Here is a 22,590-nt window from a genome sequence, read left to right as displayed (position 1 = left end):
TCTGTCCAAGCTGGGTCAGTGCGAAGACGTGAGGGTTCTACGTTGATGAGACCCGCAGACCTCTCTCTGGGTGGGAGGCCCACAGGACCTGTACTCCTTCCACCCAGCCATCCATGAGGCAAATACACATGAAGCACATACTGCGCCCTGCACTGGAGACCCAGCAGCAAGTGAAAGAGATGACAATCCCTGCCTCCATGGATCTCTCTTACCCTGGGCCAGGGAAGGCTTAGGCTGGAAGGATGAGGAGGTAGATCTGAAGGGGAAGTGCTCTGGGCAGAGGAATAGCATATGCAAAGGTCCTGGGGTGAAGAGAGAAATGCAGTGTTCTCAAGGCACCAAAAGGAGGCGGGGTGCCTAGAGGAGAGGGGCAGGGGGAAAGAGAGAAGAGGATGAGCTGGGTGAGGTCAGGGCAAGATGGGACAGGACTTCACAGGCTGGAGAAGCAGTTAGGATTGTATTTTCAGTGCAGCAGGAAAGCTGGGAGAGCTGCAGGCAGTGGGGTTACAAGGCCTGATTCTGGTGCTGGGTGGATGGTGGGCTTAGTGGGATGGTGTATATCCTTTGAAGCCCCCACTATCCCCAGGTTGCAAACAGACAGCTCTGATGTCGGCCCCTCCACACTGAGGGGAAACCCATGTGTGATTCCCTCCTGAGTCACTGGGGCCTTCCCCTGCCGGAGATGGACTTTTGGAAGGATAAACTGAGTCCAGGGCAGGATCCCAGCTCCGGTAACTAAGCTCCCTGGAAAGTCCCTTAGTGTCCCTGGACTGATTTCCTCTAAAACGGGTACACTTGGCACGTCAGGGACCTCAAACGTCAAGTCAGGGAGTGCTCAGCCAACCCCACCCCTTTTCTACCTTTGTTAAAGCAGATTCCGAGTTGGACTCATCTCATCCTCGGGGAGGCAGGAAAGCCCAAGGGAAGCTACGGGCTCACCACACACACCCTGGTGTTGTGGCACGAGGAGCTGCCTGCTCCCTCCACGCGCCGGCCCCACCTCAAGGGCCCGTGCCCAGTACGTGCAAGGCGGCTGCCAAGTCAACGTTCTTGCTCCCTCTCGTTCTTTCCACAAGTGTGCGAGCTAGCATTTATTATGAACAGCCCCCCTTTTTTTTTGACAGGGAGACTGAGGCCACAGGGGAAAAGGAATTCAATACAGGTCACCAAGCAAGAGAGTGGCCTGGGGTCTGGCTGAGGGTCACAGGCAGGACATGGAGTACCTTCTTGAGGTCTCAAGACTGCTGAGCTCCAGCGCCACCAAGTTGGAGTCATAGATATTTGTCAGACGCTGACTGGGGCCCCATACCCTTCTGTAGAAACTAGTGCCCTCGGGGGACTGGGGCAGGCCATAGCTCATTGGCCCCAACTGGCTTAGATTCCAGTATTGGGGTACCAAGGAGGGCTCCGGGGCTAGGGGAGGGGAGCCCCACCCTCACCCCCAGATCAAGCCAACCACCTTCAAGGGCTCCCTGTCTCCAGGTTCAACCCAGACGAACAGCCTCCAAGAAGTCTTCATGCCCTGCCTCCGGCCGCTCCCGACCTCCTGTCCTTCATCCCTGCATGTCACCACTGCCTGGGCTCCTTATCTTGTGGTCTGGAATCATCACCTGAATCCCACAGAATGAAAGCTTCCCTGGGGTCCTTCACTGATGCAGAGGAGTTCTCCAGGGAGGGAACTAGTCGGGGCAAAGGAAAGAATTTTCTGTCTGTGGGCCTCTTGCCAGAAGGCCACTGACATCCCAGACACCGAGCCCTTGGTACAGATAAAATTCTCCTTTCCCCCACACGGGCCTCGCCTGTCTTCCTCCCCGCGTGTGCCCTTGCCCGTGCCGGGGGCCCCCGTCTGCCCTCCGGGAGATCACGGCTCCAGGTCCTCCCTGTCACCGTGCCAGGCTGCAGTAGGGGTCCTTGGGCCCCCCTGCCCACCGCGGCTTTCTGTCCTGTGGTGAGAACCAGGGCTGCGGGCTCGCGGGGCCTCCCCCAGGACGGAGTCCCAGAGAAGAGCTACCGCTCTGCATAGAGCACACGGCCGCGTGTAGACGCGCTCACCGAACGGCTGCAGAAGGAAGGAGAAAAGTGGGGAGGTGTGGGCCCAGGGAGGACAGGGCAGTGGCCCCAGGTCACCTGGCTGGGGAAGTGTCACATCCGGTGTGAGGAGGTGGGAGGGCGCACTCCAGGGCCCGTGCGGGACAGGGTGTGCGGTCACCGGGGACTGCGGGGCCGTGAGCCCGCTGGAAGAGTGCGCGAGGGTCTGCAGGCGGGTGGGGCTCTGTCCTCTCTCCCAGGGCTCCTACCATGGCCCCCCCCAACCCCGGCCCCCCAGGCCCCAGGTCACAGTGGGCTGAAGGAGCCCAAGCATGCCAGGCAGGGACTTTCAAACACACATCTCCACACGGTGGCACTCCAAGAGATCAAAATGCATTTAATGTGGTCTAGTCTCGTGGCCTATGTCTTTAGATACCGCTATGTATTGAAAATAACATGAAAATTCTCCAGTTTCACCATTTAAAATAGATTTGACATTCTATGACCTCACGCAGGGCAGACACCCCTGTGCAGGGGCCTCCTTCCCATCAGGCCCCTGCTCCCGCCCCCCCGGCTCCCGCCGGGACCCTCGGGCAGGCAGGGACCGGGGGGGCACAGCACCAGCAGGGCACGGGGGGTGGCCACCATGTCCCAAGCAGCACGCGCAGGCGCGCACGTGGACACACCGCTTCCACGGACATTCGTGTGCACACACCCCTGGCACCTGCACACGCTCACATGTGCCCATACACACTGCCCGCAGCAGACAGGAACCAGCCCTGCTCGCAGAGCCCGGCACCACTGCCCCACAAATGTACACACGCACCTGCGTGTTCACGGGGACACACGCACCCATGCAGACGCCATCAGCAGGCTAGTGCTCAGCCACACATACCTTGTGCCCGCGGGCACGAAAGCCTCACGCAGGCACACACGTTGCACACGTTCCCGTGTGGACACAATCAGGGCAGAGGGCCAGCAGGACTGCCGCGTTCAGCTGTGCCGATGGCCGCAGCCGGTGTCCGTCCTGAGCGCTGCGTGCCCCGCCGGAGAGCCTGGCAAACATTACGCCAACGCCCGCATATAAAACACACACTCACACACGCGCGCCTTTCGGCAACAATACATAGAACTAGGTGTGTGTATATACACACGTACACACCACGTATATATCTCATCAGCCCAGACACACACACATAGGGAGCTCATCGCGGGCACACGTCTGTACGACAGTCCCACGAACTGGGAACCCACACGCTCGTGCACTCAGGCAAAGCCGTAATTGCACACATTTGCTTGAACAGGGATGACGGTGATTGCACATGTGAATCCACACACTTGGTGCTCACACACCCACACACGCACCCCCCCAGCACGGCCCCTTTCCCACATAAGCAGCTCAGTGTCTCAGGGAGGAGGGCCCCAGAGGCCACGGTCTTGGCCCGCTCCAACCTCCACACCTCCTGGTTCAGGCTGTCAAGAAACTTCTTGGAAATCCCAGTGCCTGGGAAGGCGAGGGTGGGAGTAGATGGGTACACACACCCGCACACGCACATACACGTGCGCACGCACGCACATACATGGGCAACCCCCCCCAATCCAGCACACACTCCCCAGGGACAACAGAATCCTTGGTCTGCGCACACACAGCTCCTCCCATCCACCCTCCCGTTTCAAGTGCACTAAAGAGGGAGACTATTTTGGTCTTTAGCACAAGCAATAAATAAATAAATAAATACAGGGAAGGAAAAAAAGAGGGCAGAAGAGTTTGAAAACGCAGCATCTGCCTTTGGCGAGAGATGAAAGGCAGCTCAGGGTGCTCTCCCGCAGGGTCTGGGGCTGAACCATCCAGCGCGGGCCTGGGGGGCACACAGGCCTGAGAGGAGGTGCACCAAGCCACCGAGGCGGCATGGGCCTTGGGGGACCCAGAGTCCCTGGGCTCTGCTCTGGATGGTGGCAGTGGAACCCTGGCCCACCCAGCTCCGGAAGGATCTCCGGCTGCCGGGCAGAGCGGAACACAGGCCCCTATGCCAGCCCCAGGTCACTGGGGCCGCCTCATCCCTCCCTGGCTCAGCCTGACAAGCTGGGTGGGGGTGGGCAGGTCAGCCCTCCCGCATCAACGCTACCCCTGCTCCCTCAGAGCTAAAACGGAGAGAGCCAACCAGGCTGAGGACTGGAAGGCAGGCCCTGGGCTGGGAAGGAGCTGAGGCCCCTCCAGCAGATCCTGAGACGAAAGAGCTGCTTCCACTGTCCGAACCATCCCAGCCAGAACTGAGGCCGGGGCAGGATGCTGGCAGTCACACATCCCTCGGGGTATGGGACCATGGTGTTTGTGGGTATGAGAGCTCATGCCCAGACCCTCCAAGGCCTCTGACCTCTGGCCAGGTCTCCAGCTGCCTTGGGGGTTGGTGGAGGAGGAGGGGAGAGGCAAGAGCCCCACCCCAGGCCCCTGGCCTCTCCCTGCCTCCCAAGACCCACCCACCCCCTGCGTGACCTTGCACTCTGCCTCAGTTTCCCCACTTGGGCCAGAGTCCTGGGTGCCTAGCTGTCTTGGAGGGCACGGGTCGGAGTGGCCTAGGCCGGCAGGCTGGGGAGACACATGTGGGCTTTCTAATTAAGGACTTCCTTACAGGCCGGGTCATTTGAGAGGACAAAATTCTTAGCTGTCCTGGGAAGGGCCTGGCCAGCTCCATGCCCGACAGCTGCATCTTGTGCCAAGAACAAGCCCACACGGGGCAGCTCCTGGTCCAGGGGCCTGCTTCCGGGCCAGCAGAGCCGACAGCTCCAAACTTCTTCCTGATGAGGGTGCCTGGATGCAAGTGCCACTTGCAGTCATCTCGGCTGACAAGCGCACACCTCTTCTAAGGTCCCTCCTCTGCCATTCGGCTGGGGCAGCCCGGCTGGGAGCCACCCGCACTCGCCTGTGCTACCCCAGGGGCCGACAGTACCAGGACCGCCCGGCCTCTGAGACACGCAGGCTGGTGAGGACTTCACGGTGGAATCGGGGGCAGCTGGGAGGCCGGGCGAGTCCGATAAAAACAGAAACAACTGGGGCTGGCCCACCCGGGGTCTCTAAGGCACGACTCACACTGGGGTCCAGTGGGAATGGGGCCGATCTGCTTCCCTGGTTGTCTGGGAACCCGCCCTCCCTTCCCACAGAGCCATCTACTCCAATATTTTCCAAGCGTCCCTCACTGTAGAAGGGGCTATTGGGCAGAAAAGGAGAGAGAAGGAAAACAGGAAAATCTGGTGTGTGTTTGGGGGGGTGGTGAGCGGGCCCTCCACGGCAGGCAGGTCCCATATCCAGCCCTGAGACGCACCTCTAAGGTACAAAAAGTCAAACTCAAAAAGTTCAAACTAGTTTTTTCCCAGCCCCTACCCCCACCTCTATGACTCTGGAAAGCTTTTATTATGATCATTAACATGGTCTCGGTTTCTCTATCACAAACACCATCTAATCTGCCCGTGAGCAGAAGGAACCACGGATGAGCCCCGAGCTTGCACGCACAGCTGCGTCACCCGGCGCACACCCAGCCTTCACAGAGGAGAGGCCTGTCCAGCCTCGGGGAACCTCGTGGAGCCCCCGTCGAACGGCCTGCACCTTGGCAGACCAGTGGAATTCCAACTGTCCGTTTTTATAACCCCCACAAATTAATTTTTTTTTTGTCAATCATGTGTTAACTTTTTTTTTTTTGTAAACAGTCTTACTCAAGCTAAGGTTGAGAAAGCCAAAACCGGTGTTTCTCCCCAAGTTAAAAACCAGCGAGATGCGCTGCAGCCGGCCAGCCTTCACCCACAGAGGCTGGATGGCTGTCGAGCCACCTCCGGGCAGGCTGCAGTTCTATCCTCAGGCAGAAGCCCCTGGCTCCTGGCCCGGACCCCAAGAGGCCCCCTCCCTGCCCCTGCACCTGCTCCGGCCTCTGAGGCCAGGGGCGGCCCACTTTGGCCGCCCACTCTCCCGCCAACCTTACCAGGCCACTGTGAAGAAACATAAAACATCTAAAACGCTACTGAGTCTGCAACCGGGGCACCTGGCCCGTTCTGCTCCAAGCCAGGGCCCTCGCGGGACGCCGGACCTCTCCCTGGCGGGGCGGATGCTGCACCTTGGCCCATGGAGGCTCAGATCTCCGACTCCCGTCTGTAAGGCCGCTGCTCGAGGCCGCCACCAGCAGCCTGGGGTCTGTCAAAGTCATGCCGGGCCTGGGGGCTGCGGCCGTCCTGGTCTCCATCGGCCTCGTCCTCCTCATCGCGGCTCAGGAAGGCCAGCTCGTTCTCGTAACAGAAGGAGTTGGCACTGGGCAGCAGGAATTTGTTCTCCACCAGGTCCTTGGCGCTGCAGCGGGGTGTGGAGGGCACCTCGTAGGTCTTATGGAAGTGGGAGTAGTCGATCTTGTACTGGTTCTTCTCCTCGAAGAGGACAGGCTCAAAGCGGTGGCCCCACAGGATCTCGTTGGCCAGGTAGGAGCTGCGGGCCTGCGTGGTCATGGCCGTGGCCTCCACCATGCCCTCCAGGATGACCACGATCTCGAAATCATCCGTCTCCAGGTCCTGCCGGCTGATGCCAAACAGCGGGCTGGCCTCATCGATCTCATGCAGGATGGTGATGGGGGACACGAGGAAGATGCGGTCAAGGCCCTTGTCGAAGCCGACGTCGATGTCGATCTGGTCCAGTGGGATGTACTCGCCCTCCTCAGTGACCCGCGGCTTGATGAGCTGGGCCCGCACGTGGGCCTCCACGATGTGGCTCTTGCGCAGGTTGCCCACGCGCCACATGAGGCAGAGCTTGCCATCGCGCAGGGCCACCACAGCATTGTGACTGAACAGCAGGGTCTGCGCCCGCTTCTTGGGCCGAGCCATCTTGGCCATGATGGCGCCAATCATGAAGGAGTCGATGATGCAGCCCACGATGGACTGCGCCACCACCATGAAGACGGCCACCGGGCACTCCTCCGTCACGCAGCGCAGCCCGTAGCCGATGGTGGTCTGCGTCTCGATGGAGAAGAGGAAGGCTGCCATGAAGCCGTGCACCTGCATCACGCAGGGCGTGCGGCCGCGGCCCTCGGCCGGCTCCAGGTCGCCGTGGGCCACGGCGATGACCCAGAAGATGACACCGAACAGGAGCCAGGAGGCAAGGAAGGCCAGCGAGAAGATGAGCAGCATGTAGCGCCAGCGGATGTCCACGCAGGTGGTGAACATGTCAGCCAGGTAGCGCTGCGACTTCTCGTCCATGTTGGCGAACTCGATGTTGCACTGGCCGTTCTTCTTGACGAAGCGGTTTCGGCCCCGGCGCCGCGTGTGCACCTTGCCGTTGCCGAAGCCGTTGGCGCCCGACATGGTGACCAGGTGCAGCCCGTCCTCCTCCGATGACACGATACTGTAGGGGTTGGTCCTGCTGGCCGAGGTCATCCCGGGGATGGGGGGGCCCTGGCTCGCCCCTGGGCCGGCTCTGCGGGGGGCGGCTCCTGCAACAGAGAAGACAGAGGGGCTGGCGGAGCAGGCCACCCCTGGCCCAGGCTTCTGCCCCCACCCAGGGCCCTGGGACGTGGCCGGCGGCCGCCTGCGCCCTCACTCACCCCCAACCGAGCTCTCCAGCTTCCCTCCTCAGCCAGCTGCTCACCCTCCTTCTTGGCTTGGAAAACTGACACTCGATCCTCCCAGGAGATCTGGCCAAAAACCTTGGATTCATCCTCAACCCATCTTAGCCCTACCCCAAAGCCTCTGCTTCCGAAGTATATTTAGGATCCTACCTCTTCTCCCACCCTCATGGCCTGAGTCCCCATCATCACCCACCTGGACCAGCATGGCGGCCGCCTCGCCAACCTCCGTGCTCCTGCCCCCACCCCAGTCCAGAGGCAGCCAGGGGGAGCCTGTCCATCCTCTGCTCAAAGCCGGTCTCTGCTGGCACCTGCGAGGCCTGCGTGAGTGGAGTCCGGGCACCCTCGGATGTCACCTCCAGGCTCCTCCTCGCTCGCCTCGCTGCAGCTCCCAGCCTCCACGCTGTTCCTCAGGCCTGTCCCGCACACTCTCCACCCGGACATCCTCCCACTGCATCACCTCCTTCAGTCCTTGGCCTCCATGCCACAGAAGCATCTTCCTGCACCCATGGGAGACTGTAACCCCTCCCCCAGGTCGTCACTGTAACCCCAAAGCACCGACTTCTGACCTAACAATGTGGTAATAGTAACGGGAAGGCCATGCACGGGGCTGCGCTCACCCGCCATTCCCACCATGAGACCACTGGTCACCAGAGCGTTGTGAGTTCCCTGTTTGGTTCACTGCTGTCTCACCCCCAGGGCTTCGAACAGAGCCTGGCCCCGAAGACACCCTGTAGATGCTCAAGTGCTCTGCCCCGAGGCACCCACTCTCAGCACCCATACACCACGCCCCCTGCCTCCCCATCAGTAGCTAGGAGGGGGTCCATGATTCAGGGCCCAGAGGGATCACTGACTGACCCCAGCCCAGGGACCTCCCCCTTGCTGCCTTTCTCACCTGTAATGACAGCACGTAGGGAGCACTCAGGAGCGTCTCCGTCCTTGGCCCAGCCAGGGGAGCACTCGGTGGGCTTGGCGCACACACGCACGCACGCACTCACACACACCAAGCAGTCTCAGGCATGTCCCACGGCGTAACACCCACAGCCGGACAAACACTGTTCTCCTGGCCCGTAGCACAGGTTCAGCCCCCAGACAGGCCGGCAGCTGCCCCTCCCCCAGTGCCCCGCTGGCTCCGGCCTGGCCTGTTGGTGCCAGGCTGAGGCATCTACAGGCCAGAGGCCATGGTGCCGCCTGGCCCTATGGGCACTGAGGCCATCTGGCCATTAGCATCAGGCCTGCAAGTGCTCAGGCCCTCAGCCTGGCTCAGCGGGGCTGGGCTGGAAGGAGGGGGATAACCCCCGGCCGGCAGGCCTGGCCAGGGCGCTGACGAATTGGGCATATTCCTCCCCACCAATGAGGACCCCATCCACCCTTAATACCCACCTGGTCACACTAGGAGGCCAGTGTTAAACGAGGCTGGGAGCCCTTGAGTGCCCAGAAGACAATGAAGCCCCAGGTAAGGAGGTCCAAGGGCAGCCGGGCCAGAGGCAGAGAGGCAGGTGACCGGGCACCCACCAGAGACCCAGACACTGGAAGTGACACAGCCAGGAGGAGGCAACACTGGGATTTAGCCCCGGTCTGTGTGACCAGGTGCAGCCAGGGCCTCGGAGGGAGCATGACATCTGACCTCTGCTTCAAACACCTGGGAGACAGGTGCGGGAGAAGTCCGCATGAGCAGCCAGGCTGCAAACCCCTCCTAGGGTCTGTCTCCGTTGCCAGGTGCTTCTGGCTCCCCAGAGCTGGCACGTATATAACAGTCATGGCTCTTCCTGCCCACTCCTCAAAGTGCAGAGACAGCAGGCCACACACATCAGCAAACGGTCTTAGATTCTCCGCTCAAAACCCCAAGAAGGTGGCTACTGTCATTACCTCTACTCTGAACGGAGATCCCGAGAGGTTAAGTGACTTCCCCAAGGCCACATAGCCAGTAAGCAGGAGAGCTGAAATTCGAACCAGTTTGTCTGATGCGAGGTCTCCTGCCTTGGGGACTTCAGGCTCTGCGGGGGCCTCTTTTCGCACTGCCATCCTCCCCCCACCGCTACTCCAGCTGACCACCTCACCATGGGTCTGAGGTGCCGAGGCCTGGGGCTGTAATGGTGGGCGCTGCTTCCGCCCAGGCCAGGAGGCAGGGAGCCGGCCGTTGTGGGGGCCCCGAGTACTGCGCCAAGAAGATGGCTCAGCCCCAGATTCCTGGACCCTCCAGGCAGAGGTGGCCAGGACCCGGGTACTTAGATGCCGGCGGGAGGCCACTGGACCGCAGAGGGCGGGTTTATGTGGCCCGGAGGCCTTGAGGGACGTCCAGCGGGTCATGGCTGCTCCAACTGGGGCTCTGAGCAGCTCGAGGCCTGCAAGGGACAGAATCGGAAGACTCAAAGGCCGGAGAGCCCAGCCTGGCATGCTGCTCCCACCAACTGGGGAGCCTCGCACTCGGCCAGCTCCCAGGCCAGTAAGGGAGCTACAGTGTCTCCTGGTGTGTCTGCCTGGGCTGGGTACCTGGGACCTGCCCAGACTGTGTCACACAGGCTTGGGAAACCCCTCTTCTGCTGATGTTCCTCCCCAGACCACACAGAGAAAATCAACAAGGTCACGTTCACACCTTGCTCCCGTTTCTCAGCTAGAAACTGAGAGTATGAGCAGAGTCACTGTCCAAAGTGACCCAGAAACTAAGGATTAGAGATAGAGCTGGAGCTCCAGGTATCAGTCCAGTCCTCAGCTTCCTGTGGCCCCATTCTGCCCTGTGTGTGCGTGTGTGTGTGTGTGTGTGTGTGTGTGTGTGATGTCAGGGGTGTGGGGAGCCTCTCCCAGGCTCTTGGTGAATGCATCACCACAAAGAAAGATCTAGAAGAGGACCCATGAGTAGAAACCCCAGCACCACAAACTTGCCAAACATCCCAAGTGCACTCCGTGGACACAAACACAGGTGTGGCAAGAAGGTCATGCAGCTCTGGAGTCTGTAAAGACTCGACTGAAGAAATGTGCCAATATCCTCAACCAGGGATACGCAGGCCTGTTTGACTCTTGCTCAATGGATGCGTATAGTTAGATCAGATAAGAAATGCTATAGATTTGTTTTGCGAGAAGAGCCCTCAGCAAGTAAGGAGGCCGGCTCCCCATTTCATAGATTTGAGACTTGTCCCAGGTCACAAAGTAACTCGGGGGCTTGGATGAGACAGTAAAGTCAACAGCTGGTATCACTGTTGGCAGATGCCCAGGTCGGCCAGTGGGGATCCCAGGTGTTGTCTGGAGGGGACCGGGAGGGAGGCCCCGGGGTGCGCTACCTGAGCTAGACGAGATAACTTCGGCATGGAAGGCGGGGGGTGAAGCAAGTCCAGCAGACAGAGAAGGGGTGGTGGAGAGCACAGACCCACACGCCTCCGAGAGATGGAGAAGCTGTCCCCAGCCCTGCTGTCTCTTGAGCCCACTTCCCTACCGGCCACAGCCCTGTGGACACAGACAGACTCCAGGCCACCAGGGCGTTCAGGGCATGACAGGGCCTGGACTGGGAGCTTTTAGAGAGGCAGCTACCACATGACCCAACGGTGGGGCCCAAAAGTCACCAGGAGGTGCCTCCGGATGGAGCAGGACACCGCATGGCCCGCCCCGAGGCTCTGGGCACCTCAGGTTTCAGTGACATCCGGGAGGGAAAGAGGGCAAGGCGGGGGCCCTCAGTCTCAGATGTCAAGAAAACACTAACTACAAGAGCAGGAGGGGTTCAAGCCCCCCCCACCCCGGCCTTTCCGCCGGCCAGAGTGCTTTCAGAGTCAGGAGTAGAGTGATCAATCCCTGCTGCGTGCTCACTCCATGCCCAGCCGGGGTCTAAGAGCTCCAATGATCTCACTGAATCCCTTCAGCAACCTTATGACTATTATCCCCATTTTCCAGATGAGGAAACTGAAGCTCAGGAAGACTGAGTCACTGGCCCAGGGTCACACGGCCACTAAGCCGCAAGTTCCCAGTCTAGAGGGTGGGAGAAAAACCGACCCCCATCACCCCCAGGCCCCAGGGCCAGACCGCAGGCCTGAGACTGAGTGCCCGTCTCAGTCCTTCAGGCCCTGGCAGCACCGCGTGGCGATAAGACAGACAGACAGACAGCCAGGGTGGGGGTTGCCGAACATGTTGGCACACCACAGGCCCGAGAGGAGGCCAAGAGTTGGCGTGGAGGGGAGATGGAGGGCTGGGGGCACTATTTCCATTCTCACAATGGGGAAGAAGATGACAATCCCCTTTGCCCCTTCCACGCCAACTTCCCCTCCCCAGTGTGCAGACACCCTTTGCCCACACCACGGCCTGCACACAGTCTGGGTCAACACAGTGCAGGTTTTCTGTGCAAAGCCCATGCTGGGAGCGAGGAGAGAAACAGCCAGGACACAGTAGTAGGACGCCGCAGATGTGCCCCCGGCCCTCCCCGCCTCAGGGCCCGCCCGCTCCATTTCCCGCCACTAACCCTAGTCTTTCCGCCCCACAGCTCTCTCCAGCCGCCGGCTCGCACTCGGCTCACGCAGCACCCAGGCCAGGGAACCAATGCCCCAGAGCAGTTTTCCTTGAGGGGCAGCCCCCACCCCCGACAGGCCTGGTCTGTGCTCCCTCCCCAGACCCGAGCCTCCTCTCCCGGATGTCCCGCAGCACCACGTGGTCAGTATGGCTCCTCCTCTTCTCCCAAACCTCAGCCCTCTGCCCATTCCCCTCTCCCTCCTCCCCCTCCTCCTCCCCCTCTTCCTCCTTTCTTCCTTCTCCGTCCTCCCATCCCCCTCCTCCTGCCCCTCCTCATCCTCACCCTCCCCTCCTGTCCCTCCTCATAGAGCCATTTGGCAACCTCACCACTTCCCCAGTTGCCTGAGCCAGAAGCCTGGTCTCCTCTCTCTCCTTCAGCCTCCATACCCACTCCCTCACCAGGTCCTATGTGGTTTGACTCCTGATTTCTCAAAGCTGTCCACCATTTCCTGACCTATGTCCTCCCTCCTGTCCAGGCCACTCCTATCTGGACACAGCAACAGGCCTCTACTGGGCTGTGCTGTGGCACCCCTCTGCCCCATGGGGTCTGACCCCCAAATCACAGCTAAAGTGAATCTTTATAATCCTCCCATCTGTCAGGGATCAGCTGAAGGCCACCACTCCCACAGAACCCTTTGGGATCCTCTGGCCCTGGGCTTTTCCTGTTATGGCCAGAAGCGACTTTCTACCTTAAGTGAGAGTTGAGCTTGCCCAGGCCCCATCTCTGGCCAACCTCAGAGGTCCAGAGAGGCTGGTACAGGCCTGGCACAGAGGGAACACCCAAGAAATGCTCACTGACCAGACAAAAGGATGAGGGAATATGCAGTGGAGTAGGAGATGGATGAGGAACACGATGGATTGATGTATGAGGTGAGAGATGTATGCACAGGTGGGTGGTTGAGCGCACGATGAATAAATGGGACTGATGGATGGATGGGTGGATGGGTGGCAGCCAGAAAGATGAATGGGTTAGGTGGATAGAAAATAATTCGATGAATTGGGTGGATGGATTAGTAGGTGGATGAAGAGATGGATAGATGGATGGATGGGTCGGTGGGCAGACAGATGGATGACTAGATGGATGGATGGTGGATGGCAGGACAGATGGGTATTTGGGTGCATGGATGAATGGCTGGGATGGTGGGTGAATGGTTGGGAAATGGGTGAATACATGGAAGGAAAGATGGCTGGATGCATTGGGTAGGGGACTGGACAGATAGGCAGATGGCAGATGGTTGGGGGGATGTGTGGAGCTAGTGGGTGCACGATGGGTGACTGAGAGGCTGGAGAGGTGAGTGGATAGGTAAGTAGACAGATAAGTGTTTGGTTGCATGGATGACTAGATGGATAGATGTACATCAGTGACCTTCATCTTACCTCTTGAATGCTATCTTCTAAGTAACGGTGCTGAGCGGGCAAGTGGCTGTCTTCAAGGCTGTGTCAGCAGTGGTTGCCATTTCCCAGACCCCAGCTGGAGAGGAATCGGTCGCTAGAAGACCCTAAAGTTAACAGAGCAAAGCCAAGTTACTGTAGATGAGGCTGCTCTCCTCACAAGGGCTCCAAAGTCGGAAATTTCCACCTAAACCCACATTTCTGCTGCTTCCCTCGGGGTCCCGTGAGAGGTGGAAGAGGCCTCCAGCCCAAACCCCTGATACCTACACGTGCGCAGCTTGTGAGTCTGTCTATAAAACCATTCAGAAGCAAAGAAGGGCAGAACAAGATGGGTCCCCAGAGAAAATAACAGCTGATAATTACGGAGTGCCTACCGACTGCAGACACTGCGGTAGGTGTTTTACGGACATCAGCTCATGTAATCCTCACAACAACCCCCCAAGGTTGGAACTATTGCTGTTCTCATTCCAGAGAGGTAGGCAGTTTGGGAATGTTCCTAAGGTCACAGAGGAACTCAGGTCCCTAACCTAGGCTCCTAGCCACCACCTGCAGAGCCTTCCCAATGCCAACCACGGGGTTCAAGTGTGGATGGACAGAAGGACAGACGGATGGATGGATCATGGATAGATGGATGAATTATGGTTAGGTAGGTGGGTGTGTGGACGGCTGGATGGCTGGATTATGGATGGATGAGTGGGTAGATTATGGGTGGGTGAGTGGGTGGATTACCAATGGGTGGGTGGGTGTGTGGGTCGATTATAGATGGACGGATGGATGGGTGGGTATCTGGATGGGTGGGTGACAGGCAGATGGATGAGTGGATGGGGAGATGAGCAAGTGAACAAACGGATGGGTGGATGGATGAAGCAATTGGGTGAACGGGATAGATGAATAGACAGATGAGTAGATGGGTGGATAAATGTGTGTATGGATGGGTGCACGTCGGTAACTTCTCAGACACTTGCCTTGGGCATACACGCATCCTATGCGGTCCCAGCAACCCATAAGCCTCACTTTTCCCGCTGTCAAAGGGGCCCCTGCTTTTCTCCCCAGCGTGCTGTGGGGATCGGAGGACAGTGTGGCAGGAAGGTGCTCCGTGAGTTTCCAGAGGCAAGCCGACTTGAGAGGCCCTTCTCACCTTCCCCCACCTCTCGGCCACTGAGGCCACAGAGTCCCACCCCTTCACAGCTGAGCTGGCTGCCATCCACTGTCGCACTGGCTTCTCTGGCTGGGATCAAGGGAACTGTGGGTGAGTCACCCCCACATCATAAGCCTCCTGGGGCAGGTGACAGTGGTGGGTTTAGAGGCACACAGACCGGGGTTCAAATCCTTTGCCAGTCACAAGCTGTGAGAGCTTGGGTGACTCACTTCCCCTTTCTGGGCCTCTGCTTACTCCATGAGGGAATGTCCTGCTGGTCCCTCTTCTCCTTCCAGGCTCTTACCTCAAAACTCCCAGTCCTCAGCCCCCTGCTCCCCCATCCTTCATCACTCCCTGAGCAGCAGCTACAGGTCTGCAGGGTTCCTCTCTTAGCCCTGACACTCTCGAAGTGATGGGGAAACTGAGGCTCAGGGAGGCTCCATTGTAGACCCACATCACACGGCTGGGAATCTCCATGGCAAGGACTAGTGCCCAAGTCCCTGATCTCTGCCCTTCCCCCTGAATGGCCCTACACTGTGCCTGGCCCTGAGGGCTCAGCTCCTGACTTCAGTTATGCAACCTTCACAGCCTCACCCTGAGGGAACGATGCTTCTCCCGGCCGGACACGGAAATTGGGGCTCACAGAGGCTAAGTCACTTGCCCTGGGTCACCTGGAGCTGGAACTCCAAAAAAGGAGATGTCGCAGGGCAATGGGAGCCAAAGAAGTTTAGGGAGAAGGATGCAAGACAGTCTGCCCCACCCTACTTCCTGTTGGTCACTTGCCTGCCCCAGGCTCTCTCAGCCTGGTTTCTGATGCCCTGGGTCCTAAAGGGGCTTTCTCCAGACCCACAAATCCAATCACATGTGTTCTCACCTGTGAGGGGGGCACAAATTAGCTCCATTCTACAGGGAAACGGAGGCTCAGAGCAGAGAAGTGATTGGCCCAAGGTCACAAAGCCACTGAGTGAGTGGCAGTTTGGAGACAGGAACCCAGGTCTCTGGACACCCTGTCAGGTGCTCCCCCCTGCCACTCTGGGGTGCTCATAGCAGCCCATGATGGGAATTCAAACCTCTGAAGTTCTCCAAATGCTTTCCTGGGTCATGGGCACGGGCCCAGATACGAGAGGTTGGGGGGGTGGGGCGGGACTTGCACATAACATGGGAGCAGCCCGAGCCCAGACAGGCCAGACTGGCTCTCAGACTCCCAGCCAGCGAGGGCAGGGCCCGGACGGACACTGAAGCTGCCCCCCTCCCCCTGCCGGGGCCAGTGTGTTGGCCAAGGCTGGCGTTGGAACTGCCCGGGGACAGGGCAAGGCATTTCCCCTTCCTGAGGCCCAGCTTCCTTCTCCACAAAATGGGCTGATGACGCCTGCCCAGCGGATGTGCCCGTGCCACTCAGCGTGCTGAGGGAGGTGCGCTCTGGGCACCGGGCCTGGAACAGCCACGCTCTGCGAAGAGGTAGCTGTCATCCTCACGGCCCACAGGCCTCCGCTGGGGTCAGGCCTCAGGGGGCCCGCGAGCCCCGATTCCCTAATCCAAGGCCCGGCTGACCCCCGCTCACGAAGGGCCCTTCCTGGGCCTCGGTCTCCTCATCTACAAAAGAGGTAGACCCCACCGACCTCAGGACACTGTCAGGGGAGTAAAGGGAAGCCCTGTCCCCGGTGCAGAGCCAGGGTAAGGGCCGGCCCCTCCTGGGTTCCCTGGAGGGCTCTCTTTCCGGCTCTGAGAGCAGACATGGGGATTCCCGACAGGATGGAAAGGTGGCATATGTATCCCTGGCCCTCCCACGCAGTCCCGTGGGGCCCTCTCCAAGTGCACCCCAAGAGGCAAGGAAGCAGGAGAAGCAGGAGCTTGGCTGCCTCCTTCGTCTGTGCCTCGACAGCTCTGGCCGGCAGGTAGGGCCCAGCAGATGCTGGCTGCAGCCGCCGCCGGCAGCCCGCAGGCCCCTCACGGCCCACGGCCTGGTGACACGGGCTGGGCACCCTGATCCCAGGGACTGGTTGGGCCAAATGGCCAGGGGAAGTGGACATCTGCCTTCTGAGCCCCAAGGTGAAGCCGGGGCAGGAGGTTCTGGCCCCCAGGATGGACGAGAGCTCATGCCAGACACTGGGGAATGTTTCAGAGGGTATTTTTATCTTGAGAACATCCTTCTAGAGCAGGTGGGGACAGGAGGGAGACAGGGTGTCCTTGGCCCCAGGCCTGTGGGAGTAGCCGAGGACAGAGGCCCCTGGGAGCTCTCTACTAGAGTGGCCATTACACACACTGCTCCGTCCCTAATCTCCCGGCCCAGGAGCACATGGGACCTAAAGGGTCTTAGGGGTTTCATGGGCTCCCAGCTCCGCCCCAGTGAGAGCTCTCACTCACTGTGTGACCTGGGGCAGGTGTCTGTCCCTCTCTGGGCCTCCCTCTTGCAGTCAACCTTTCCTGAAGGTCTGCTCGTGCCGGGCTCAGATGGGCACCAGTGACTTGGATGGACCAGCAAATGTCTGCCCCCGTGGGGCACCCTGCCAAGCAAGGGAGACAGTGAGTAAACCAGCAATCACAACAAGGCTGGATCAGAGCCACGGTCAGAGCCCTCAGAGCCCAGGGGAGACGTCTAACACAGTCAGGGTTCAGGGGGGCTTCCTGGAAGGAGCAGCAGGAGAAAGCCCAGCCTGGGACGGACCACAGTGCCGTGAGGGGCACCTAGAGTCCCATGGATCGGGGTGCACATCGGACTCTGCTCCTCACACACTGGGCCTTGGGCACGGCTCTCCCTACCTCTGAGCCTCCCTGTTCCTATCTACAACCCCAGGGCTGGCCTTTCCAAACCCAGCATTCCAGGATCCTAAGGGATTTGGGGCTGAGGAGGGTGTAGAGAGACAGGCGGGGACACACTTCATCACCCTACTAACAGAGAAGTGCCTGTGTGCATAGGCTCTGGGGCCAAGGCGTGACCCTGACAGATGAAGAAACTGAGGACCTGAGAGGCACCAGATATCATACTAACGACCTTGGACTTGATCCCAACGGCACTGAGGTGCCAGAAGGAAATTTGAAAGTATGAGCTCTGGGGCAAAATGGCCTGGGTTTAAATCCTATCTCTGTCCCTTCCTGTGTGACCTTGGCCAAGTCATATAACCTCTCTGAGCCCATTTTCTGACCTGTAAAATGGGATTAGTAATGGTATCGATCTCATGGGGTTTCATCAAGTTAATACATGGAGATTGCCCAGCTGGAAATTTCCTGGTCCCCCACCGCCTCCCATCATCACATATCTGAGCCCCGACTCACTCTAGAGAGGGGGCATAGGTCCCTAGAGGGCCTGGGCTGGACCTCACTCCAGGCAGGAAGGAATGAACAGATAGAAAGAATGGGAAGGAACCCCAGGGGGAGGTACACAGTGAGCAAAGGCACCGTGGCCTCTATTTTTCTTAAATGTGTAATTTTTCAAGCTTCAACTTAATTGGAGTCTCAGACATTTCCTAAGCACCCAGCATGTTCACAGGAGAGCAAAGACCTGAGCCTGGGACAAGGAAGACCATGAAAGACAAGGCAGGAAAATTTACCAACATAAAAATATTTATGATGTATTTTATCAAAATCCATCATAAGCCAAAACAGTAAATGAAAACATTTCTTATAAAAAAGATTGGTGTGCTTAATATATAAAGACTGCTTATAAATCAACAACAGAAAAGGACATGATAGGAATGAACACAGTGCTAGAGGTGGGCTCTCCACTGAAGATCATGTGACCCCCAGCAAGTGATGACTCAGGAATGTCCATACCTCAGAGCCTCAGCATGAGATGGCCCCTCACAGTGGAATGCTTTGAGCTGCCTTCCAGAACTCAAAGCATCCTTCAAGCACGAAGGATACCTCCTCTATAAAGCCTTCCAAGATTTCCCTGGGTCCCCTGTTGCTCCTTGCCGAGTCCTCACATGTCTTGGGCCCTGGAACAGAGTGCCTGGCTTTGGCTGCGTACCATTAAAGAATGTTCCCGGTGTCATACACAAGCATTTTTGACAGAGGAGTAAATAAGGCACAGAGAGGAGCATGGCCATGTCCAGGGTTACTCATCTATGAGCTGAGTCTAGGAGCCCGGTGTCCTTCCTCTGGTCTCTGTGCTCCAGGCACCTCCTCCCTCCAGAGCCCTCCAGACCTATCTTGCATTTCTTCATAACAGGCTGGGCCCCATGTGGGGCCTGTCTAGGATAAGGCTGGGCAGGATCAGAGCCTGAGCCCCTGTCCCCAGTCCCCCCGTGACCAGCGGTCTGCTGGGGGGACACAGGGACAGCTGGTTCTCTTCCCTTTCTCTGCCTCCTCATTTGGTAAATCTGGCTTTATTTGGGGAACAAAAAATGCACTGGGAGGGCCTGACAGACCTCTGAGGGGCCTGCGGTTCCTTCTGGCATGGACGGGAGGCTGAGCTCAAGGATCAGGAGTCCAGGAAAATAGAGGGGGCTTTCTAGAAGAACCGTGCCTTCACCCTAGCTCAGGTCTGGGAGCACTGCCAAGGCCCTGGGCCTTCATCTGCTTACCAGAATCACACTTAACATTTACTCACTCACTCAGCAGGTATGTACTGAGCCTGTACTGTGTGCAGACAGGGTGCTCGGGGCCAACATCCACGTGGAGTAAGACAGACAAAAAAACATCTTGTGGGGGGACAGCAAGTAATTTGAGGCAAGGTGGGCACTATTCTAGAGGTCTTTCAGAAAATGGTGACATTTGACTTGAGAGCAGCACAAGGAGAGAACGTGGGAACAGTGTTCCTGAAGTGGGAACAGCAAGAATGAAGACCCTGAGGCTGGAATGTTGCTCCACGCGTTCAAGGAACTGGAGGGAGGGAAAGAGGGTGGGAGCTGAGTGTGCCAGGGAGAAGAGAGGAAGTGAGAGGGGACAGAAACAGCTCAGAAGGAGAGAGGACTCGGCCGGGGACACACAAGCAGCTGGATAGATGGGAGCACCTGGGCTTCTTCCTCATCTGCCAGTGGCAGTAATAACCCATGCCCCAGAAGTGGTGCTCAGAGCAAATGCTTCCCACCTCCTTGCCTTGCCACACGCCAGACCCCCTGCCCAATGCCCTTTCTTCCTCATTCTCCCTCAAACTCCTATGCATCCTTCAACACCCACTTCCAAGCCCCCACCCCAGTGCTTCCCTCTGTCCTTGATCAGACCATCCTGAGTGGCAACTACCTATCCCTCCCCGTCTCGCTGCCAGGCCAGGGGCCCCGTGAGGCCAGGGCCTGGGTCTGACTGCCCCGAGCATGGGGCCGGGTTCTGGAAGAGACTAAGGAGGGCAATGAGGACTGAGCCTCAGAAGGCATCCCCCGAATCTGCCCCTGTGACCCAGGAGTACCCTTGAGGCCCGCACCACAAGACCGCTTCAGTCTCAACTCATCATGGGACCTTGCCCTCTCTGGGCCTCAGTTTCCCCATTGGCCCAATGAGAGGTTCTTCTGGGTCTTATTCACTTTGTCTCAGGGAGAAGGCTGTGGCCTGAACGGGGGTCTCCCACCTCCTTCCCCTGCTAACTGCTCACAGCCGTGCGGTCCCGCAGAGAGCAGGGACCGGGCTCTCATCATCAGAGCCCCCTCTGAGCTCTGGGCAAGCCCACAGAGCCGGAAATGTCAGCTTTCTGCCGTGGCAGCAGGGGGGCTCCGGCCAAGCCTCGGGGTGTTGGGGGGTCCCCCCAGCTGGGAAACATCCCCATGCCTGCCTCCCCTTAGCACGTTCCAGCAGGTCCTACCCTGGGGCCCCAAAATGAAATCCAGGGCTCTCTGAACTCGATGGGAAAAACACATGAACGTCCCCTTTTCTCTCTGCAAAATGTACCGCTCCCTCGGCCACAGGTGGAGGCAGTGAAGGCCAGCAGCGGGGTGCTCGGCGCGGTCGGTCCTGGGGCCCCCAGAGCTCTCTCTATGGAAGGCGTCATGAAGCCAGAGCGTACTGATGACCGGGCTGCACATTCTAACAGCACGTGTCCATGAACGGTCCCGTGTCTGCTTTCCTTTGCGGTCCTCTGTGGGCTCTGTCATGCGTTCAAAAATATCATCCCGAGCTCTCGAGGACATCAAAGGCATCCCCAGCCAGCCGGCGCGGGCCTGGGGCATCCCGTGTGACATGCTGGGGTGGCCTGGGCCAACTCGTTCGCTCAGTCATCCATCCATTCCATAGCCAGGTCTGCAGGGAGCACCGACTCCAGAGAGGCCCCGTACAAGGTGTGGTGTGAACGGGGTGAAAAGCCCCTGCCCCCCGGGTCCGTTCATCACGGGCAGGACGAGAGACAGGCATTTCAGAAGAAAAGGAACAAATGAAGACCGTTCAGGCCGCACCAAGGTCTGTCCAGCCACGTGGGGAGGTGCGGTCTGGCCGCCGGGAAGAAAGCCAGGCCTCCACAGGGAACAGCAAACGCACAGGCCGGAGGCGAGAAGGAGCTACTGTCCGGCGGAGGAGGGTCAGCTAGAGGGAAGGGGGCAAGATGAGGCCTGAGAGGACCTGGGCGGGGCCTCCGCCTGTGACCCACCTATGATGTCCCACGTCAAGCCCAGAGTCACCTGGGAGTCCTTCTGGGGTCCAGGCCAGGAACAGGGAAGAGTACTGACAGCATCGTCTTCCATGCATTCCCTTGTCTAGTCCTGGGTGAGGTGCAGGCTCTTCTTGGCCCAACGTCACGATGAGACTGAAGCTCAGGGTGGGAAGGGACCCATAGCTAGAGGGCAACCGACGTTCTGCCCCACAGCTGCCTGACCCCGACTTCACCATCACACACGCTTTTCCAGCCCCAACAAACGGGAACGGCACGCCCACAGTGCATCAGGCATGCCCAGCACTGTGACATACGCTACTTCGGTTCATGGTGTCATTCCTCTTGACAGAGGCCAGAGACGGGCTCAGAGAGGGTGAGCACCCTGCCCGGGGTCACACAGCTGCTCCACAGCAGAGGGCATGGGAATCCAGGACTTCCAGGGCGATGGGAACACAGACCCTGCCCCTGACCACCCAAGCCTGGCGCTAATGTCTCTAGGAGAAACCAGTGTCTCTCCAGGTGTCTCAGGACGGCCTTTTACAGGGAGGCTTCCCTGGCTGTGCGCCGCTGTCTACCTGCCCTCACAGCTAACTGGGGCTGTGGGGAAGCAGGGGACTGGTGTCGGAACCCTGTTTGGCTCCTGCTGTGTGACCTTGAGCCACTGGCCCCCTCCGAGCCTGCGTCCAAGAGGATAAGGTAGGTTTGGGGACATTTGTCCTGGAACAGGGGGCGTGACCAGCAGGTCTCTGTCCCAAGAGCAGGTGGGACAGCCACTGAGAACCCCAGGAAAATCTTTCTCATGCCCGAAGCCTTTATGTAGCACCTACTGCGTGTGCCTCTCCACAAGCCTAGGGCCCACTGCCCGCATGTCATGTCCCCAGGAGAAGAACCAGGGTCCGAGAGAGACCCCCGCACGCCAAAGCCACAGGCCCCTCAGTGCTGGAGGACTGTCTCCTCCTCAGGCGAGGTATTCTGGAGAGGTCGTTTGGGTCCAGGGGCTGGGGTGCTTGGGCAGCAGCTAGGAGGAGGAAGGAGGCTGCTTCCTACTCCCATTCTCACACCAGCATCTGCCAGCCAGAGGGAGATACTGGGGGGCTAGAGATTCTCCCCACACTGGTCACGGCCCTGCCTACTCCAGCTTGCCCTGCCTCCGCCAGGAAGACACACAATTATAGGATTAATCCTTGCCTCAATTTCCACATCGGTTAAACAGGCCTAATTTTACTGCCTGCCTGGTACAGCTGTTGGGGAATTAACAGAGTTAATCTCTGCAAAGTGCCCAGATCGGGGTCCAGCACACAGTAGGTGTTCACGTGTGGGCACAGCCTTGCATGGACGTAAGGTCTGGGGTGTGGGTACATGTTTTTCTAGAAGTGTCAGTGATGTGTAGGCACCTGACCTCATAGAAACAGACCTTGAGGGAAGGATTTGGG

General features: G+C 58.8%; 1 protein-coding gene across 2 annotated transcripts in view; it reads right to left on the bottom strand.

Moving 5' to 3' along the window:
• Positions 1-2,440: 2,440 nt before the first annotated feature.
• KCNJ12 (potassium inwardly rectifying channel subfamily J member 12) overlaps positions 2,441-22,590 on the bottom strand; it is a 43,731-nt gene continuing 23,581 nt past the window's right edge. The window contains exons 2-3 of one of the 2 annotated variants that reach the window (XM_032432118.1): positions 13,491-13,612; positions 2,441-7,490 (exon numbers count right to left, since the gene is read on the bottom strand). In XM_032432118.1, the coding sequence (XP_032288009.1) occupies positions 6,148-7,434 (1,287 nt within the window). In that variant the 5' untranslated portion in view covers positions 7,435-7,490; positions 13,491-13,612 and the 3' untranslated portion in view covers positions 2,441-6,147. Of the gene's footprint in view, positions 7,491-8,517; positions 8,697-13,490; positions 13,613-22,590 lie in introns of those variants that run through there. The other variant, XM_032432119.1, reaches the window with a different exon arrangement.

This window comes from Phoca vitulina, unplaced genomic scaffold, assembly GCF_004348235.1.
Source record: "Phoca vitulina isolate PV1807 unplaced genomic scaffold, GSC_HSeal_1.0 scaffold47, whole genome shotgun sequence".
Taxonomy (NCBI): domain Eukaryota; kingdom Metazoa; phylum Chordata; class Mammalia; order Carnivora; family Phocidae; genus Phoca; species Phoca vitulina.
Note: the sequence above shows the minus strand (reverse complement) of the source record. Positions and strands in the feature narration are given on the sequence as shown.